The 18,730-nt window shown below is 43.7% G+C and overlaps 1 protein-coding gene across 4 annotated transcripts in view; it reads left to right on the top strand.

Moving 5' to 3' along the window:
• FRG1 (FSHD region gene 1) overlaps nt 1–774 on the top strand; it is a 50,737-nt gene extending 49,963 nt beyond the window's left edge. For all 4 annotated transcript variants that reach the window (XM_075849630.1, XM_075849627.1, XM_075849628.1 and 1 more), the window contains exon 10: nt 614–774. In XM_075849630.1, coding sequence (XP_075705745.1) covers nt 614–650 — 37 coding nt within the window. In that variant the 3' untranslated portion in view covers nt 651–774. The remainder of the gene's footprint in view (nt 1–613) is intronic.
• Nucleotides 775–18,730: the final 17,956 nt, after the last annotated feature.

The following is an 18,730-nucleotide window of genomic DNA, read 5'->3' as shown; positions in this document are numbered from 1 at the left end:
TGTACCCAGCCTTGACTGTATCCTCTATCCATACATTAAAGGTGATCCACTGCCATTCAGACATATATGGAATGTATTCAGATATAACTAGTTAGGAGATTGGACATTACTAAACTAGTGACAGATCCTCTTTAATGGGTTCTCTTGGGTTTCCGGAAGGGTGTTTGTCGTTTCACCAGAAGAAAGAGCATGCTGTGCTTTTTCTTCTGCCATTTTCGGATCTGGGACTGCGGCTCCTAACAGAGCCTTCTGACACATGTGAACCTAGCCTAAAAGAAATTTGGATGGTCATCTGCAAAAAGGGTTCTCCAGGATTCAACTTCCTCTGATTTAGGCACAAAGTAGAAAAGTTACGAGTTTTGCCGTAAACCTTAATAATTCATAACCCCTGTCGTAGATTTCGTCATATTTGACAGGAAATATTGCCCTGCCAGCGGTGCTGTTTTTCTCTTCAAAATGACCGACTAATCGGCAGACCCTGATGGACCCTACTGTAAGTCAGTGGGGTCCAGCGGTCGTCGCTGGTACCTGTCTTGTGGCAGATCCAGCTATACGTAGTAAACAGAGACTAATACTCATTATTTGATATTATCTTTTTTTTTGCTTCTTACAGGAGATCAAAACTAAAAGCAGACAGATACTGCAAGTGAAGACAATTATTCAACGTGTCAAGGCCGGGGGTTGGGGAGAATCCATTCTCAGTTGTTTTTTGAGTATTGTTTTCCAGATTAAATGTATGGTGCATTAAAGATTTTATTAAAAAAAAAAAAAAGGAGCAGATTACTACTCTATTATTGTCTTTATTTTACCCTATTCCTGCTCTATCATACATACACTATAGGTTCATTTACACACAGCAGTCACTAGTATGGGATCACCCAGCAGCCATGTAAATCCACTTGTTAAGGGGAACCTGCCATCCACAGTATGCTGCACTCACTGAGCATAGCATAATGTAGTGACAGACGCGCGGAGTTAAGCAAATTAGTGACAGACCGCTTAAGTGAAGCCGTTTCTGAGAACTTGCATGCAGAGGCCGGGCAGCCAGAGATGAGCCTGGCGTATTCATAAGCTGTTGCTATCTCCGCCCACTCTTCACTAGCTCCACCCACTTAAACAATGTTTCCCTATTACTGACCATAGGGAGACATCTGTCAATCGGCACAGAATGGGTGGAGGAAGCAGAAGCTAATAAATACGTCAGACTCCTCTGGTGGCGCTGCCCAGGCTCTGCATGTAAGTTCTCAGAAACTGTTTCACTTAAAGGGGTTTTCCGGGAAATACCACTTTTTGCTTGTTTAATATCGAAGTTTAGTGTTACTTACATATAGAGGGTTGGAGGTCAGATCTGCCGGTTTAATGGCTAGTCACGTGTTAAGGTCAGCCCCGCCACTTCATTCAATCAATGGTAGTGATCACCTGTCTTCCACCACAATAGCGCCTAAACATACCCCCAGTGGTTAACTCGTCATCCAAATCTTTCCCCCTGCTTACTGTTCTACTTTTCCTCTACGCGTTTCATGCAAATGTGCAGTCAATTTAAGTTGTATCCTGCCTCCGAGATTCACCAGTTCTTATTGTTATAACACTGTCACTACGTGTAAGATAATAATAGACTGCGTCCGCTAAGATTATTATTGCTAATATTATCTTAGACAGAGTGATGGAACGATCGAGGAGAGGAGTAGAGGAAAAGGTTTAGGCGGCATGATGATGAAGAAGAGGAGTTGGGTTTTGGGCTGGGTGTGACTTTGATGACCCGTCCACTTCATTGTCGCATAAACAAGAAAGGACTTACAGGATCACGTGACTGGCAGTGAAACCAGTAAAACGGCGCATTTGACCACGGGAGTGCCCTCTATATGTAAGTAACGCTAACTTACATATTAAAGGAGCCTAAACGTGTATTTGCCTGGAGGAAAAACCCTTTAAGCAAATAAGTGATAGACCGCTGAAATCCTCGTACGTATAAAACTTATCACAATGGCGCTCGCTGCATGATAATTTTGGTGCATCTTGCTAGGCATGTTAGATTCTTGCCTTTTTCTTGCACCACATCATGGCTGGCATGCTTTACATCAATATGTAGTACAAAAAAGCACATTTTATGACTCTTTGAAATGCCCCTTTTTCTAGACTCTGCAAAACCTTCCAAGAAGGTGCAAAAAGTGTCCCATAAAAATGGTGCACACAACGAGGGACATCGCTTTGGGGCGCAAGGTGTAAGACCGTTTGGGTTGTTAGGGCATCTTTCCCAAAGGAAAGCATTAGGCTTTGTACACACACTGCTGTTTTTCGCTGTCCTTTAGGGATCCCAGTATTTTTAAAGGCAAGAATAGTGCAGTCTACAGCGCTGTTCTTGGTGTAAAAAATACTAGAATCTGGAACGAGGCAGAAACCTGACAGATGCCATACGTCATTTAGATAGGATCTGTTCAAAAATGGGACTGGCATAGCTGTCATGGCATCCAACAGTGCCTTATGTGTCTCCCCTCACACCTTCAGTAAAAATATGTAAAACGCAATACAAGATATTTATGAAAACTATTACAAAGGAAAAGTGGAGGAGTTGGGTGGCAGCCGTCCAAGGACCATAGACCATAAGAGCTAGAATGCCAATGGACATCCGCTCCACTTTGCCCTAGGCTTGATAATTGTTCCCCGATGTGTGCACCCCCTTGTTGCCACTGTCATCGAGTTGCAAGAAACTGCAATTCTGAGACTTTCACCATGACTGGTCCATTAATCTATAAACCTTTTTAGTTGCTCCTTTTGCAATATTGCAATATAGTATCAGAATCCATATGTTGCAACAGTCTGGTGCCACCCTTATGACAGCGTATCATGAGGCAGGCACACAGTCCATAACTACTACTACAAAAAACAGAAGTTCTCCAAAACAGGAACTGTAATTTATGACAAAGTTCAATCGCGACCGGCAAATTCAGTCCTCGAAAGTAATGATTCTTTTTCTGATGCACAATTGAATCTGGTCTCTAGGACAGACCCCAAAATGTGCAGTAATGTGTGCTATGTACCGGGGGGGGGGGGCATCTAGCCTTTATTCAGCCTGAGGTCAAATAATGCCACCCGATCAGATTGTAAAGTGCACTGATGGGATATCTGCCAAAATACTGCCCCCCAGAGGTAAAGTTCTCACCTCACACCACTGGCAATATTCATCTAGCACACGACACCTATCAACCATAATGAACCATCTATAGTGTATCCTAAGGCCATGGTCACACACAGTTTTGGTGCATTTTTTTTAGACAAAGCCATGAGATCCAATAGAAGGTAAGGTATAAAGAAAAGACCGACGCATCTTTTTTTTTTTTTTTGTGTCCACTTTTTTTTATTTCTCCACTCGAAGGCCAGATTTACAAGACCGAGTGCAAACTCAAACGTGAAAAACTGCCGTTTTTTTACGTCCGAGTCGCACCCGTGCTGGACTTGTTTTCACAGATCCCTCATAGACTTGAGTTTATTGAGGGATCCGTGAAAACGGAAGAAAATAGAACGTCCTATTTTTCCACGGATCCTGCACACAGTCAATTAAAACAGTGGCCGTGTGAACGGCCTCATTGAAATACATGCGTCTGTGTGACGGCCGTTGTTTTAACGGCCGTCACGTGGACGTGCACAACGTTCGTGTGAATAATTCCTAAGGCTAGATTCACACAAGCAATTTTGCATTCAGTTTTTGGAGCCAATCTCAGGAGTGGATATAAAAGGAAGGACAAGTATAGAATAAATACATATACTTCTCCTTTGCATCTGTCTTTGTTTGGCTTTAAAAAAACTGCATCAAAAACTGTTACAAAAATTGCATCAAAGCTGAATGTGTGAATCAAGCCTAAGGATCTGTTCACATCTGCATTATTTCCGTTGTTCACCGTCACAAAAGCAGAACAACGAAAATGACAGCAGTGACGGATCAGTCGCATGATGGGCACCAATGATGCTCGGCGGACCCTATCTACTATAATGGTGTGTCGGGTTTCCGCCATGCTGTCCGTCATTTTACTGGACAAAATATCGCTGCGTAATGTGGTATTTTGTTAGCCATTTTTTACCAGATCTCCAATGCAGACGTGAATTTTGGTCAGTATTTGGGAGCCCAAACCAGGATTGGAACATTAACAATGAAAAGAATTTGGAGCCAATTCTGGTTTCGGCTTACAAATACTGATGCAAAATACTGACCAAACTTCCGGTTCCGGCCCCGGCATGTGAGGCAGCACATTAGCGATCGCGCTTACCTCCGCTCCTCATACCACTCAGACATACCTACCTGAACTTTGCAGGGATAGCACAGACGAGCATCAAAGCTCCCGGGGAGCTGACCAGGTGATTGCATGAACAAATTTGTGTGCGTAATGGGAAAATCCAGAACCCAGAGTAAGACCCATCTGGCTGAACAAATATCCAACATGGCGAACGCGCCTTTCCTGCTTAGCAGCCCAACCGTGCAGACGGAGATACCGTCCACACAGGACTCGGCTGTAGGTAATATTCCATGCCATATTGATTACAGGGAACTGACAATTCAAGTAGCAGAACTGATCTCTCCGGATTTACGAGAATCCTTGTCCAAAACGATCGCCACTTCGCTAACTCAGTTACATGCATCGGTGGCTGACCATGATGCCCGGTTGGAATCCTTGGACATGACTGTGCATCGTGTTGACTCGGAATTGACTGATTTCCGCCAACTTATTCAAGGTACGCAGTAAGAAAATAAAAAATTGTAGGACCGAGTCGAGGATCTTAAATAGATCTAGACGTAGTAACTTACGTATAGTTTGTTTACCGGAGTCAGTGTTGTCGAAAGATCTGCGACAAATTTGTGAGGTCGATTTACCCAAAGCCCTGGGGTTAGGGTCAAGAGTCATGCATGAATGTATTTTTTCCTATTATATAGTACATGAGAGTAGTGTCCTGGAACGTTAAAGGCCTCAAGTCGCCACAGAAGCTTACAATGATCTTACGCCACTTACAACGCTTACGTACTGACATCGCACTGCTACTGGAAACCCATTTGACTGCAGCAGACAATTTTAGGTTATGTAAAATGTGGGTGGGTCAGGTATATGGTTCTTCTGCGATTGACTCCAAGACTGAAGTTATCATACTTTTGCATAAAAATCTTTCATACACAGTATCTAATGTATCTACTGACTCGGAAGGTCGTTGGATACATTTACTACTCACCGGTCCCACAGACACTTAGTATATACAATGTATACGGTCCAAATATGCGTACAGCTCCTTTTTTTTAGGACTCTAAGTAATGTCATTGGGACTGACAATACCCCGAATAAAATTTTGGGTGGTGACTTAAATACTGTTTTGCTTCCCAATGAGGATAGATCTAATACACATAAGCGGCAGTCTTGTACTTTATCTTCAGGGGATACAGTTTTAGCTTCATTTCTGGAGGAAACAGAATTACATGATATTTGGCGCTTACGGAACCCAGACGGTAGGGAGTATTCCCATTTTTCGCACCCCCACCAGTCTTGGTCCCGTATAGATTACATTTTATTATCTACTTCTCTAATGCAAAGGGTCAACACCTGTGAGATTGAACAGATGCTTATTTCAGATCATTCACCAGTGACTTTGGAATTGCATGATTGCCTTCCTCGTGGAACGAATTTTCTATGGAGATTTCTACAAATATGTCTGCAGATGAGTCTTTTCATTCTCTACTCCGACGTTGGTGGATGGAATATGACTCCAGGAATAGTAGTCATGCATATAATCCGCAGCTATACTGGGACGCGGCGAAGGCAGTCTTGCGCATATCTCCACCCTCAAAAATAAAACCAAAAAGCAGATCCATGACCTTAGTCTAGCGCTTAGACGAGCGTATATCTTTTTTCAGGACACTCCTACACTACAACACAAGGAAAACTTTTTGAAAGCTAAAGGGGATTACGACTTATGGCTAGATAAGGGTGAAAAACTGAAACGTATGGCCTTAATAAATCGGGCAGACTTTCTTTCTCGTTTGGCCAGGGGGCCATAGTCGCAGTCTCATATCATTATAGGAACAGTGTCATGATTTTTTTTTATTAATTTCTGTGTTTTATTTAATAAAATATTATATTGACTTTATTAAATTTTTCACACAAAGTTTTTTTTTTATTGACACTTTCTTACTATACTGGGGCTGCCATGTTTTATTTAATCTGTGTATGTCTCTCTTAACGACACATACACAGATGGAACACGGCAGCACAGTGCATAGGACACAATGAACGGGAGGCGTCCATTGCTTCCGCTATCTGGCTCTGTACTGTGCAGGCGCAGTTCAGAGACACACAGCAGAGAAGCTGGTTTGTAGGGAGATAGCAGGCGCCATTATGAAGACCGGCTGCACTGCAGGTACGGTGTGTGTGTCTCTGTCCCTCTTTCTCTCTCACACAGACCCCCGCTCTTGTGACCGCTGGCAGGCCCGCCCCAGATGTCCTCCCCCCCCCCCCGAATCACCACCCAATCTTGCTAACAGTCTCCTCCATCATCACCACCCAATCTTGCAGACAGTCTCCTCCAGCGTCACCATACAATCCTTCTGACAGTCTCCTCCAGCGTCACCATACAATCCTGCTGACCGTCTCCTCCAGCGTCACCATACAATCCTGCTGATAGTCTCCTCCAGCATCACCATACAATCCTGCTGACAGTCTCCTCCATCATCACCACCCAATCTTGCTGACAGTCTCCTCCATCATCACCACCCAATCTTGCTAACCGTCTCCTCCATCATCACCACCCAATCTTGCTGACACTCTCCTCCATCATCTGTAGCAAGGTTCGGATAGCACTAGGTTAAGGCGTGGGTGCATAAGTAGGGGCCCAACCCGATACAATATAGAGAAAGTACTATGCACACCAGAATGGAAATTCTTTTCCAAATAAATAATTTATTTATAGCCAGTGACAGTGCGACATTTCGGTCAATACCGTGATCTTCGTCAGGCACTTTGTCAATGCTGGATCCTGTATAGATGGCGCATTTGCTTGGCGGCTAACCGCTATAGTGAGGTGCATATCACTTCTTGGGACGTTTTTGGAGCCGTTTTTCATTGACTATAGAAAAACACCTAAAAAAACGCGAGTTTCATTAAAAAATGGCTGAAAATCAGGAGCGGTTTCCCCTTTGTTTAGTAAGCGTGTGAACATACGCTTAGCCTTTTGGTGTGTCCTATAGCTTCTGCGAGCTGCATTTCAACAATCACACCCAAAATGGCAGACGGATACTGCTTAGCAATTTGAAGACACCTTTTCCTGGCTTGTAGGAGGGGGGGGCTGAGATTCCCTCCCACATTTACAGCAGCTGTGAGTCAGGTTGCTTTGCCTTATTCACCTTGCTGTAATTCTGGGAAGTGCTCCCTCTGGTGGCCAACATAGGAAAACATGTCAAATTATTGTTTCATTTTTAATACTTTCCATCATGTGTAAGAAAAAAAATAATACAGCAAAAAACTTAAAAAATATAATAGAACTAAGTAACTTACTTAAAAAAAAAAAAGTTTAATTTGCGACACATTCCCTTTAAATTGCAAGACAAGACGGGTCAGTCTCACGTTCAGCCAAAGCAGATTAATACCATTTTGAGGGAGTTCTATGCTGAAATTTATGCTGGGCATCAGACTTCCCCTTCTTTGACCCCCATCCTGTTTGACTCTTTAAACTTACCTACCATCACAGAGGAGGAAAGTCTACAACTTAATTCCCCTATTACAGAACCTGAACTCAAATTGGCCTTTACTTATTTAAAAAACAGAAAGCTCCAGGCCCCGATGGATACACTGTGGAAATTTTAAAATTCTGAAAGATCAAATAACCCCATGTTTGCTTCGCCTATATAATGGATATATGTCGGGTAAGCCGATTCCGTCCTCTTCAAATGTCGCATACATTAAGGTACTTCCCAAACCAGATAAAAATCTGGAGTTAGCCTCCTCTTATCGCCCAATTTCGTTAATAAATCTGGATCTTAAATTAATGTCTAAAATTATGGTTGATAGACTTGCCTCAATCCTTCCTAGAATAATCTCCCCGGACCAAGTGAGCTTTACTAAGGGACGTTCGGTGGTATCTAATTTTTGCAAAATCCTCACTGTTTTGGATGACATAAATCTTAATCCTTCTGCTGATGCATCTCCAGCAATCCTCACGATAGATTGCAAAAAAGCTTTTGATATGGCAGACTGGGGATGGTTGGGTAAAACCTTAGACTGTATTCAAATTGTTGGCCCGTTTCGCATGTACCTGAAATCACTGTATACGGACCACACAGCGAGAGTTTATACTCCTGAGTTTCTTTCGCCGCCCATCCCTTTGTTTAAAGGTACCCGCCAGGGATGCCCACTCTCCCCTCTTTTGTTTAATATTGCTCTTGAGCCATTTATCCGATCGTTGGAGGCGGATGGAAACATTAGGCACATAGGTGTTTTTATTTGATCTGCTTAGAGATCTACCCGGGGTTTTTGATATGCAAAAGCTATTCGAGACACATTCCGGCTTCAAGGTGAATGTTAGTAAGTGCGAATTACTACATCTGTCACGACATTCACATCCGATCGATTGGTCCACTCCAAATCTACCTGTAGTTGTCTCCAAGAGTTCGGGAATTTATATATACAGTGAAGGAAATAAGTATTTGATCCCTTGCTGATTTTGTAAGTTTGCCCACTGTCAAAGACATGAACAGTCTGGAATTTTTAGGCTAGGTTAATTTTACCAGTGAGAGATAGATTATATAAAAAAAAAAAAAGAAAATCACATTGTCAAAATTATATATATTTATTTGCATTGTGCACAGAAAAATAAGTATTTGATCCCTTTGGCAAACAAGACTTAATACTTGGTGGCAAAACACTTGTTGGCAAGCACAGCATTCAGACGTTTTTGTGGTTGATGATGAGGTTTGCACTCATGTTAGATGGAATTTTTGCACACTCCTCTTTTCAGATTATCTGTAAATCATTAAGATTTCGAGGCTGTCGCTTGGCAACTCGGATCTTCAGCTCCCTCCATAAGTTTTCGATGGGATTAAGGTCTGGAGACTGGCTAGGCCACTCCATGACCTTAAAGGGAATGTGTTGCCAGAAAAACATGTTTTTTTTAAAAAAATTAAACATTTAGTGTGTGGGTGATTAAACATTGTTCAAATTTTTTTATTTTTTTTGCACGAGTCCAGGAAATATTATAAATTATTTCTAATTTATAATACTACCCATTTTTGGTCACTAGATGGAGCTGTTCCCAAAATTGCAGCATTGCAACATTGGGTTAAAAGCCCTCGCTCTAGTGAGCTCTCAGCATCCCCCCCTCCTTTATCCTGGCTAGTGCCGGGATAAACGAGGGGTTTGAACGGTGTAACCTCCTACACTGTGTGTCGCCATTTTTTGAGCTAACCCACAGTGTAGTAGGTTTACATACAGTAGTAAACACACACAAACACGAACATACATTGAAATCTCTTACCTGCTCCTGCCGCCGCGGCTCCCTCCGGCCCGTCCGCTCCGTTTGTTGCCGCTGGTGCAAGTGCACAAATCCGGAAGCCGCGACCGGAAGTAGTAATATTACTGTCCGGCCGCGACTTCCGGTCCACAGGAAAATGGCGCCGGACGGCGCCAATTTCGAATAGGACTGTGTGGGAGCGGCGCATGCGCAGTTCCCACACAGACGCCGTACACTGCAGTCAATGGGACGGGAGCCGTTCGCAGTCCCTATGGGACTGTGGCTGCCGTATTCCATGTCTGTATGTGTCGTTAATCGACACACACAGAAATGGAACAAAAAATGGCAGCCCCCATAGGGAAGAAAAAGTGTAAAAATAAGAAAAAGTAAAACACAAACACACAAATGAATATAAACGTTTTTAATAAAGCACTAACATCTTTAACATATAAAAAAATAATTTGTGATGACACTGTTCCTTTAATGTGCTTCTTTTTGAGCCACTCCTTTGTTGCCTTGGCTGTATGTTTCTGGGTCATTGTCGTGCTGGAAGACCCAGCCACGAGCCATTTTTTATGTCCTGCTGGAGGGAAGGAGGTTGTCACTCAGGATTTGACGGTACATGGCTCCATCCATTCTCCCATTGATGCGGTGAAGTAGTCCTGTGCCCTTAGCAGAGAAACACCCCCAAAACATAATGTTTCCACCTCCATGCATGACAGTGGGGACGGTGTTCTTTGGGTCATAGGCAGCATTTCTCTTCCTCCAAACACGGCGAGTTGAGTTAATGCCAAAGAGCTCAATTTTAGTCATCTGACCACAGCACCTTCTCCCAATCACTCTCAGAATCATCCAGATGTTCATTTGCAAACTTCAGACGGGCCTGTACATGTGCCTTCTTGAGCAGGGGGACCTTGCGGGCACTGCAGGATTTTAATCCATTACGGCGTAATGTGTTACCAATGGTTTTCTTGGTGACTGTGGTCCCAGCTGCCTTGAGATCATTAACAAGTTCCCCCCGTGTAGTTTTCGGCTGAGCTCTCACCTTCCTCAGGATCAAGGATATCCCACGAGGTGAGATTTTGCATGGAGCCCCAGATCGATGTCGATTGACAGTCATTTTGTATGTCTTCCATTTTCTTACTATTGCACCAACAGTTGTCTCCTTCTCACCCACCGCCTTACTTATGGTTTTGTAGCCCATTCCAGCCTTGTGCAGGTCTATGATCTTGTCCCTGACATCCTTAGAAAGCTCTTTGGTCTTGCCCATGTTTTAGAGGTTAGAGTCAGACTGATTAATTGAGTCTGTGGACAGGAGTCTTTTATACAGGTGACCATGTAAGACAGCTGTCTTTAATGCAGGCACCAAGTTGATTTGGAGCGTGTAACTGGTCTGGAGGAGGCTGAACTCTTAATGGTTGGTAGGGGATCAAATACTTATTTCTCTGTGCACAATGCAAATAAATATATATCATTTTGACAATGTGATTTTCTTTTTTTTTTTTTATATATATAATCTATCTCTCACTGGTAAAATTAACCTAGCCTAAAAATTCTAGACTGTTCATGTCTTTGACAGTGGGCAAACTTACAAAATCAGCAAGGGATCAAATACTTATTTCCTTCACTGTATGTTTAGGACAGGGGTTTTTCCTGCCAACGGCCATTTGGATATTTAGAAATTATTTGCGAGCCGTACAAAATTATCAACTTAAAAATTTGCCTGCTATATTTGGTCAAACATTTAACCCACCCCTAATGTGATGGCTGGACCTGCTTCTTTGGTGAGGCGCATGATGTTAGCCGGCATTGACGATGTTGCGTCGATCAGTCTAGAGAGGTCGACTTTTTATTAAGTTTTGAAAAGAACTCGAAGCAGAAAGTTGTTCCGTCTTACTTACTAAAAATGGTTTTCCCATCAGGGACATTTATGACATATCCACAGAAAATCTCACTCAGACCGCCGCCATACTTAGCTCCGTCTGCCCTTCTCCTGCTCCTAAATGCGAGTGAGTAGGGCAGACAGAACCAAGAAGCGAATGACGCGGCGGCAGTGCAGTCTAAGGCCGGATTCACATGAGCGTGTGTGTTTTGCCCGCACAAAAAACGCTGCGTTTTGCGCGTGCAAAAGGCACTTTACAGCTCCGTGTGTCAGCCCCGTATGATGCGTGGCTGCGTGCTTTTCGCGCAGCCGCCATCATTAGGACACTCCGTTTGGATGTTAGTAAACAGAAAAGCACGTGGTGCTTTTCTGTTTTCATTCATCCTTTTCACAGCTGGTGCGCGAATCACGTGCGTCCCATGGAAGTGCTTCCATGTGGTGCACGTGATTTTCACGCACCCATTGACTTCAATGGGTGCGTGATGCGCGAAATACGCCGAAAGAACGGACATGTCGTTACTTTTTCGCAGCCGACTCACGCTGCGGAAAAATCATGCAACTGTCTGCACGGCCCCATAGACTAATATAGGTCCGTGCGACGCGCGTGAAAATCACGCGCGTTGCACAGACGTATATCCCGTTCGTCTGAATAAGCCCTAAGGCTGGATTCACACGAGCACATTACGTCCGTAATGGACGGAACGTATTTCGTCCGCAAGTCCCGGACCGAACACAGTGCAGGGAGCCAGGCTCCTAGCATCATAGTTATGTACGACGCTAGGAGTCCCTGCCTCGAGGACAGGGGCAGGGACTCCTAGCGTCGTACATAACTATGAAGCTAAGAGCCCGGCTCCCTGCAGTGTGTTCGGTCCGGGACTTGCGGACTAAATACGTTCCGTCCATTACGGATGTAATGTGCTCGTGTGAATCCAGCCTAAGCGAGGTTGGGCTGGACGTCCCCCACCCCTGATTCAAAGACTAACAGGATTAGATTGAAGCTGTGCAATATGCAGGGGGGGGGGGTGTCTTACCTTTATGCTCCCTTAGGCCGCAGTTACACAGTGCAGATTTGGTCAATATTTTTCTATCTGTTTTTTAAAGGGGGTTTCCCAGAATCCTAAATTACACAGGAAAGGTGATCATTTTCTGATTACCAGGGGTCCCCCCATTCCCATAGACAGTGGATGCTCGACTGCCGCTCCATTTAAGCATCTCCTCATTGCGGTGGGTGCAGTGAGGATGATCTGGGGTTGGAGTCCCCTGTTCTCACGATCGGTGGTGGGAGCCCCAGCGATCAGAAAATGATGATCTTTCCTGTGGATAGGTGATAATTTATGATTCCGGGAAAACCCCTTTAAGCCAAAATTATGAGTGGATGCAAAACAGTCGGTTCACACTGAGTCTGACGCAAAAACAAAGCTTGGGAATCAGCGCCACAAAATGGTCGAAATCACCCCCCCCCCCCCCATTGATTTCAATGGGAGGCAGAAGTGTTTTTTTCCCCTGAGCGGCTGTCGGCCACACGTGGGTGGAAAAAAGTGGCATGCTCCTTCTTGCTGCTGTCTCCGTGTCTGACCTCCCATTGATTTCAATGGGAGGCAGAAAAAACCTGCGGCGCTTGTTTCTGAGCGTTTTTCGGCTGTGGTCCTTTTTTCATTAGATTCAATGGCCGCAAGCAAAAAATGCAGCAGAAAAAAAAGTGCAGGCAGTTCAAAATCTGCCTCAAGATTCCTGAAGGAATTGTGAATCAGATTTTATTTTGCCTGCAAAAAAAACTTAGTGTGAACAGGGATCTTTCTATACGTTTTCTGTGTTTACCTTCCACTTAGAAAAACGGATGCAAAATACTGACCAAATTTAATTTGTACAGTGTACGTGTGGATGCCCTCACTAGCCACAATAGGGTCACTCTGCCAGTCATTATGGGGGTGTAGCCGTCATTTGAGGGCACGATGCATCCAATATACCCCTGAAGATCAAAGTTGGCAACTATGGACTTCTGGAAGAAAATGTTGTTGCATTAAAGGCATGGTGTTGCCCTAAAAACATGTTTTTTTTTTAAAAATTAAACATTTAGTGTGTGGGTGATTAAACATTGTTCCAATTTTTTTTATTTTTTTTAAGAGTCAGGAAATATTATAAATTGTATTCAATTGGATTCAATTTTATAGTATTTCCCATTTCTGGTCACTAGATGGAGCCATTCACAAAATTGCAGCATTGCATGTGGTAAAGCAACCACATAGCTTTTCTGCTGCAAATTTTGGGAAAAGTGACTCGCTCTAGTGAGCTCACAGAATCCCCCCTCCCTTATCCTGGCAAGTGCCAGGAGAGGGAGGGCTTTCAATGTCTTCAAACCTCCTTACATTGTGTGCCGCCATTTTCAAAGCGACTACACAGTGGAAGGAGGTTGTAGTGCGAGCATACCTGCGAGGAGACGCTCTGAGGAGGACCAGGAACATCGAGGCGGACCAGGACCATCGAGGCGGACCAGGACCATCGAGGCGGACCAGGACCATCGAGGCGGACCAGGAACATCGAGGCGGACCAGGAACATCGAGGCGGACCAGGAACATCGAGGCGGACCAGGACCAGCGAGGGGACACTTCGAGGACGAGGCGGCCAAGGAAGGACCAGTGTGTCGGACGTGGAAGGACGAGCGAGGCGACGGAGGAGGAGCAGCGAGTCGGACGAGGAGGACAAGGAAGGACGAGGTGTACCAGGGAATCGGACGTGGAAGGACGAGCGAGGCGACGGTGGAGGACGAGCGAGGCGACGGAGGAGGACGAGCGAGGCGACGTAGGAGGACGAGCGAGGCGACTTGGGAGGACCACCGTGGGGGAACAGCGAGGCGGTAAGTAACGCCGAAATAGGCATCATGTGTCATCATATCAGGGAGGCCTGTGTCATCATACGGGAGGCCGGTGCCATCATATCAGGGAGGCCTGTGGCATCATACGGGAGGCCTGTGCCATCAAATCAGGGAGGCCTGTGGCATCATATAGGGGAGGCCTGTGCCATCATATAGGGGAGGCCTGTGGCATCATATAGGGGAGGCCTGTGGCATCATATAGGGGAGGCCTGTGGCATCATATAGGGGAGGCCTGTGCCATCATATAGGGGAGGCTTGTGGCATCGGTTGGGGATACCGGTTGGGAATCTTCTGATTGCAGCTTCCATTTTATTTAATGGTGGGAACTATGCCAAGATGTCTGACATTTGTAAATCGATTGGGGTGCAATTTATTTCACATTCCACTTTCTTTCGTCACCAAAGAAAATTCTTATTTCCAGTGGTGGACATTCACTGGAAACAAGAAAAAATGGAACTTCATAAAGAAATCAAACAAACACCATTGTGTCTCCTTGGTGACGGACAATGTGATAGCCCTGGGCATAATGCAAAATATTGTGTGTACACATTGATGGATTACAAGAGCGACAAGATTCTTGACTTTGAAATCGTTCAGGTTACACAAACCACATCTTCTGTGGCTATGGAAAGTTTGGCCTTTCAAAACTGTCTCAACCGTGTTATTCAAGATGGGCTCAATGTGTATGTTCTTGCAACAGACCGTCATGTCTCCATACGCAAAAAAATACGTGAACAATACCCCGAGATTGGACATCAATTTGATATATGGCATTATGCTAAGTCCATTCGTAAGAAGCTGAAGGCTGCAAGTAAAAAAAAAAACTGTTCCCAAATTGTTGATTGGATCACGTCAATAACCAATCATTTTTGGTACTGCTGTAGTACTAGTTGCGGCAATGTGGATGTGCTGCGGGAAAAATGGCTCTCTCTACTTCAACATATTTGTAATGTACATGAATTCCCGGGGGACATTCTCACACAATGTGATCACAGATGTTTAGACATTGATGACGATCGCAAACACAATTGGATGTCAACAACATCGGCAGCCTATCATGCGCTAGAAAAGATTGTCAAAGATAAACAATTATTGAAAGACTTGCCCCACTTGTCATCTTTCTGTCATACAGGAAAAATCGAGGTATTCCACAGCTTTATTCTAAAATACAGACCGAAAAGAATACATTTTTCTTTAGACAGAATGGAAGCACGGACAAAACTTGCTGTTTTGGCCCATAATCATAATACAAAACGGGAACAATCTAAAGTCCACCGACAGACCACAAAGTCGGATCGGCTTGGTAGCATGAGGTATAATGTAGTTTTCTCTAAACTAAGCAAAAAATGGACTGCAAAGAAAGAGTACGTACCAATGTCTTTCTCACACCTCTTTCCTATGTTTGTAAATGTGATCAAATTGACAAAACAAGAAATTGAACATAGTTGGCAAACACGTACATTGACCCTACCACCAAACATAGCCACAGAACCACGGCCGGATAAAGCATCAACTGTTCTAGCTCACAAGTCACGTTTTTAATGTACTGAACTATGTTGTGTTTGCCCTTCTACTACAAAAGCGTACAACTATTTGATACTATGTATATTGCCTGTTACTGTAATAATTTGTAAGCAAACTATCTGTGGATATTGGGTGTTGATTCTGGGATTTTGTCTGATTGCCATATTTGGAGTCGGGAAGGAATTTCCCTCACTAATGAACAAAACGTAAATAACAATGGGTTTTCGCCTTCCTCAGAATCAACAATAGCAGTTTATATCCTGTATATTTTGTTTTGTTATGTACAATACTTATGCTGTGTTAATATATTATAATAAATAAACATTCAACGTTTGGATTTGAATTTTTTTTTTATTGAAAAAGATAGCATAGTAAAGTAAACAAACACATTTCAAAAATCGGCCATTTCAGAAGCATTATTGTCAGTGGCTAGCTTGAAACCAACATATACTTGATTTTCTTCTGGAAACATTGCTCTGACTTTCTGAACTGCACATGCTGGAATAGTACGCCTGTTTTTTCGTCCAAGGTAACCGTGAACCCACACGGTGAACATTCTGTATGCAACCATCCGTAAGGACCTATACATCAGAAAAAAAAAATTTTTAGGCAATCATATTTGCACACTTTATAAGACCCAAATCGTATACTGTCACCCCTGACATGCTAAGATTGTTTAGAATAATACATAACGGCTCACAAACGCTGGAGCGACAGACATTGTTTGATTGCTGCGTGGAACAAGAACAAAATTTCCTTCTAATGTTACAAGGACCACATAACATTTGTCAGACACATATTAGACACATGCATGCTGCTAAAAGCGCACATAATAATATTTCTTTGAGCAATAAGGTTAGGATCACAATACCATCATTGAAACTTGACTGGAACACAAACTAATTTCCTTACCTGTTATTTAGCGGTGCTTGACGTGTTGGACCAAAACATCTATAGCTTTCACATAGGGTCAGTTGTTCCTTGTTCAGACATGTGGCCATAAAAGTAGGATGCTCTGTTATGCAACTAATCGGCTCATCTTCCTCCATTTTGTTTAGCACATTACGTATAACTTTGCAACAGACGCATTCCTCTTCTGTCGGCAAATTAATGCAGTTCCCACACTGACACCACGATTCCACCGGTTGCACGGACGCTGAAGGAGTTTGGCTCGCACTCTGTTCTGCCCGTTTTCTCATTGGCTGTTGTACAAGAATTATATTTGGATCCTGATATTTGGGACACCTTTCTCTTAGTTCCTGCTCTAATATTGCTCTCTAAAAAACAAAACAAAATTTGCACAATAAAATCCAGATAGTGACAACAGTACAGAAAGGAACAGATGGACATTGACTTATTTACCATTGATTTGTGGAGTGAACATGTACATCTAATAATTACATTTTTCCATCTAAAAGTGAGACCCGAAACATAGGTATATTCTATAGTGTTCGCTCCACTAACGTCAACGGTGAAGGTGAGTGAAAAGACAATTAAAATATAGGAACCAATATTCGGAATGTAATGGAGGACCAAAAGTTGGCTTACAAATTTAACTTTTTGAACGGTTTGATTTCCATTCAAACAAGTATATGTGGGTGTGCTTGGCCCCCCACAAATGCAAGAGTCAGCGTGCTATCCAACAGCACAGTGAAGCATTTCACAGACATCAACTGCACAAAGTCTTACCTCCTGGGCTCTTTTTGCTTTCTCCTCTGGGGTAAATGTTGGTGGTATTCTTTTTGCTATTGGTTTATTGTCATCACAGGATTTCCGACTTCTCTTGGGCGCCATAACTGTCAATTTGAAACAAAAGTTGATACATATCTCTCCCAAGACGTCAAATAAAAAACAGTATACGCTGCCACATGCCTCCCTGCATATGCTGCCACACAACTTTCTTTGATATAATGGCACACCACCTTACTTGGTATGATGCCACACAATATCCCTGTATAGGATGCCACACAAGCTCATTTGATAAGATGCCACACACTATCCCTGTATATGATGCCACACAATATCCCAGTATAGCATGCCACACAAGCTCATTTGATAAGATGCCACACACTATCCCTGTATATGATGCCACCCAATATCCCAGTATAGGATGCCACACAAGCTCATTTGATCGGATGACAGACAATATCCCTGTCAATGTTGCCACACTAGGAATGTGGCCACACTAGAAATGCGGCTACACCGTAAATGCTGCCACACTATGAATGCTGCCACACTATAAATGCTGACACACTATAAATGCTGCCACACTATAAATGCTGTGACACTATAAATGCTGCCACACTATAAATGCTGCCACACTATAAATGCTGCCACACTATAAATGCTGCCACAGGCCTCCGCTGCTATGATGCTACACCGTACATGCAGCCACACCGTACATGCTGCCACACCGTACATGCTGCCACACTGTAAATGCTGCCACACTGTAAATGATGCCACACTGTAAATGATGCCACACTGTAAATGCAGCCCCAGCCCTCCGCTGGTATGATGACACAGGTCTCCGCTGGTATGATGACACAGGGCTCCGCTGGTATGATGCCACACCGTACATGCTGCCACACTCTAAATGCTGCCACACTGTAAATGCTGCCACAATGTAAATGCTACCACACTGTAAATGCTGCCACACTATAAATGCTGCCACACTATAAATGCTGCCACACTGTAAATGCTCCCACACTGTAAATGCTGCCACACTGTAAATGCTGCCACACTATAAATGCTGCCACACTATAAATGCTGCCACACTATAAATGCTGCCACAGGCCTCCGCTGCTATGATGCTACACCGTACATGCAGCCACACCGTACATGCTGCCACACCGTACATGCTGCCACACTGTAAATGCTGCCACACTATAAATGCTGCCACACTGTAAATGCTACCACACTGTAAATGCTGCCACACTGTAAAGGATGCCACACTGTAAATGCAGCCCCAGCCCTCC

The sequence above is a fragment of the Rhinoderma darwinii genome, chromosome 1 (assembly GCF_050947455.1).
Source record: "Rhinoderma darwinii isolate aRhiDar2 chromosome 1, aRhiDar2.hap1, whole genome shotgun sequence".
In the NCBI taxonomy this organism is placed as follows: domain Eukaryota; kingdom Metazoa; phylum Chordata; class Amphibia; order Anura; family Rhinodermatidae; genus Rhinoderma; species Rhinoderma darwinii.
Note: the sequence above shows the minus strand (reverse complement) of the source record. Positions and strands in the feature narration are given on the sequence as shown.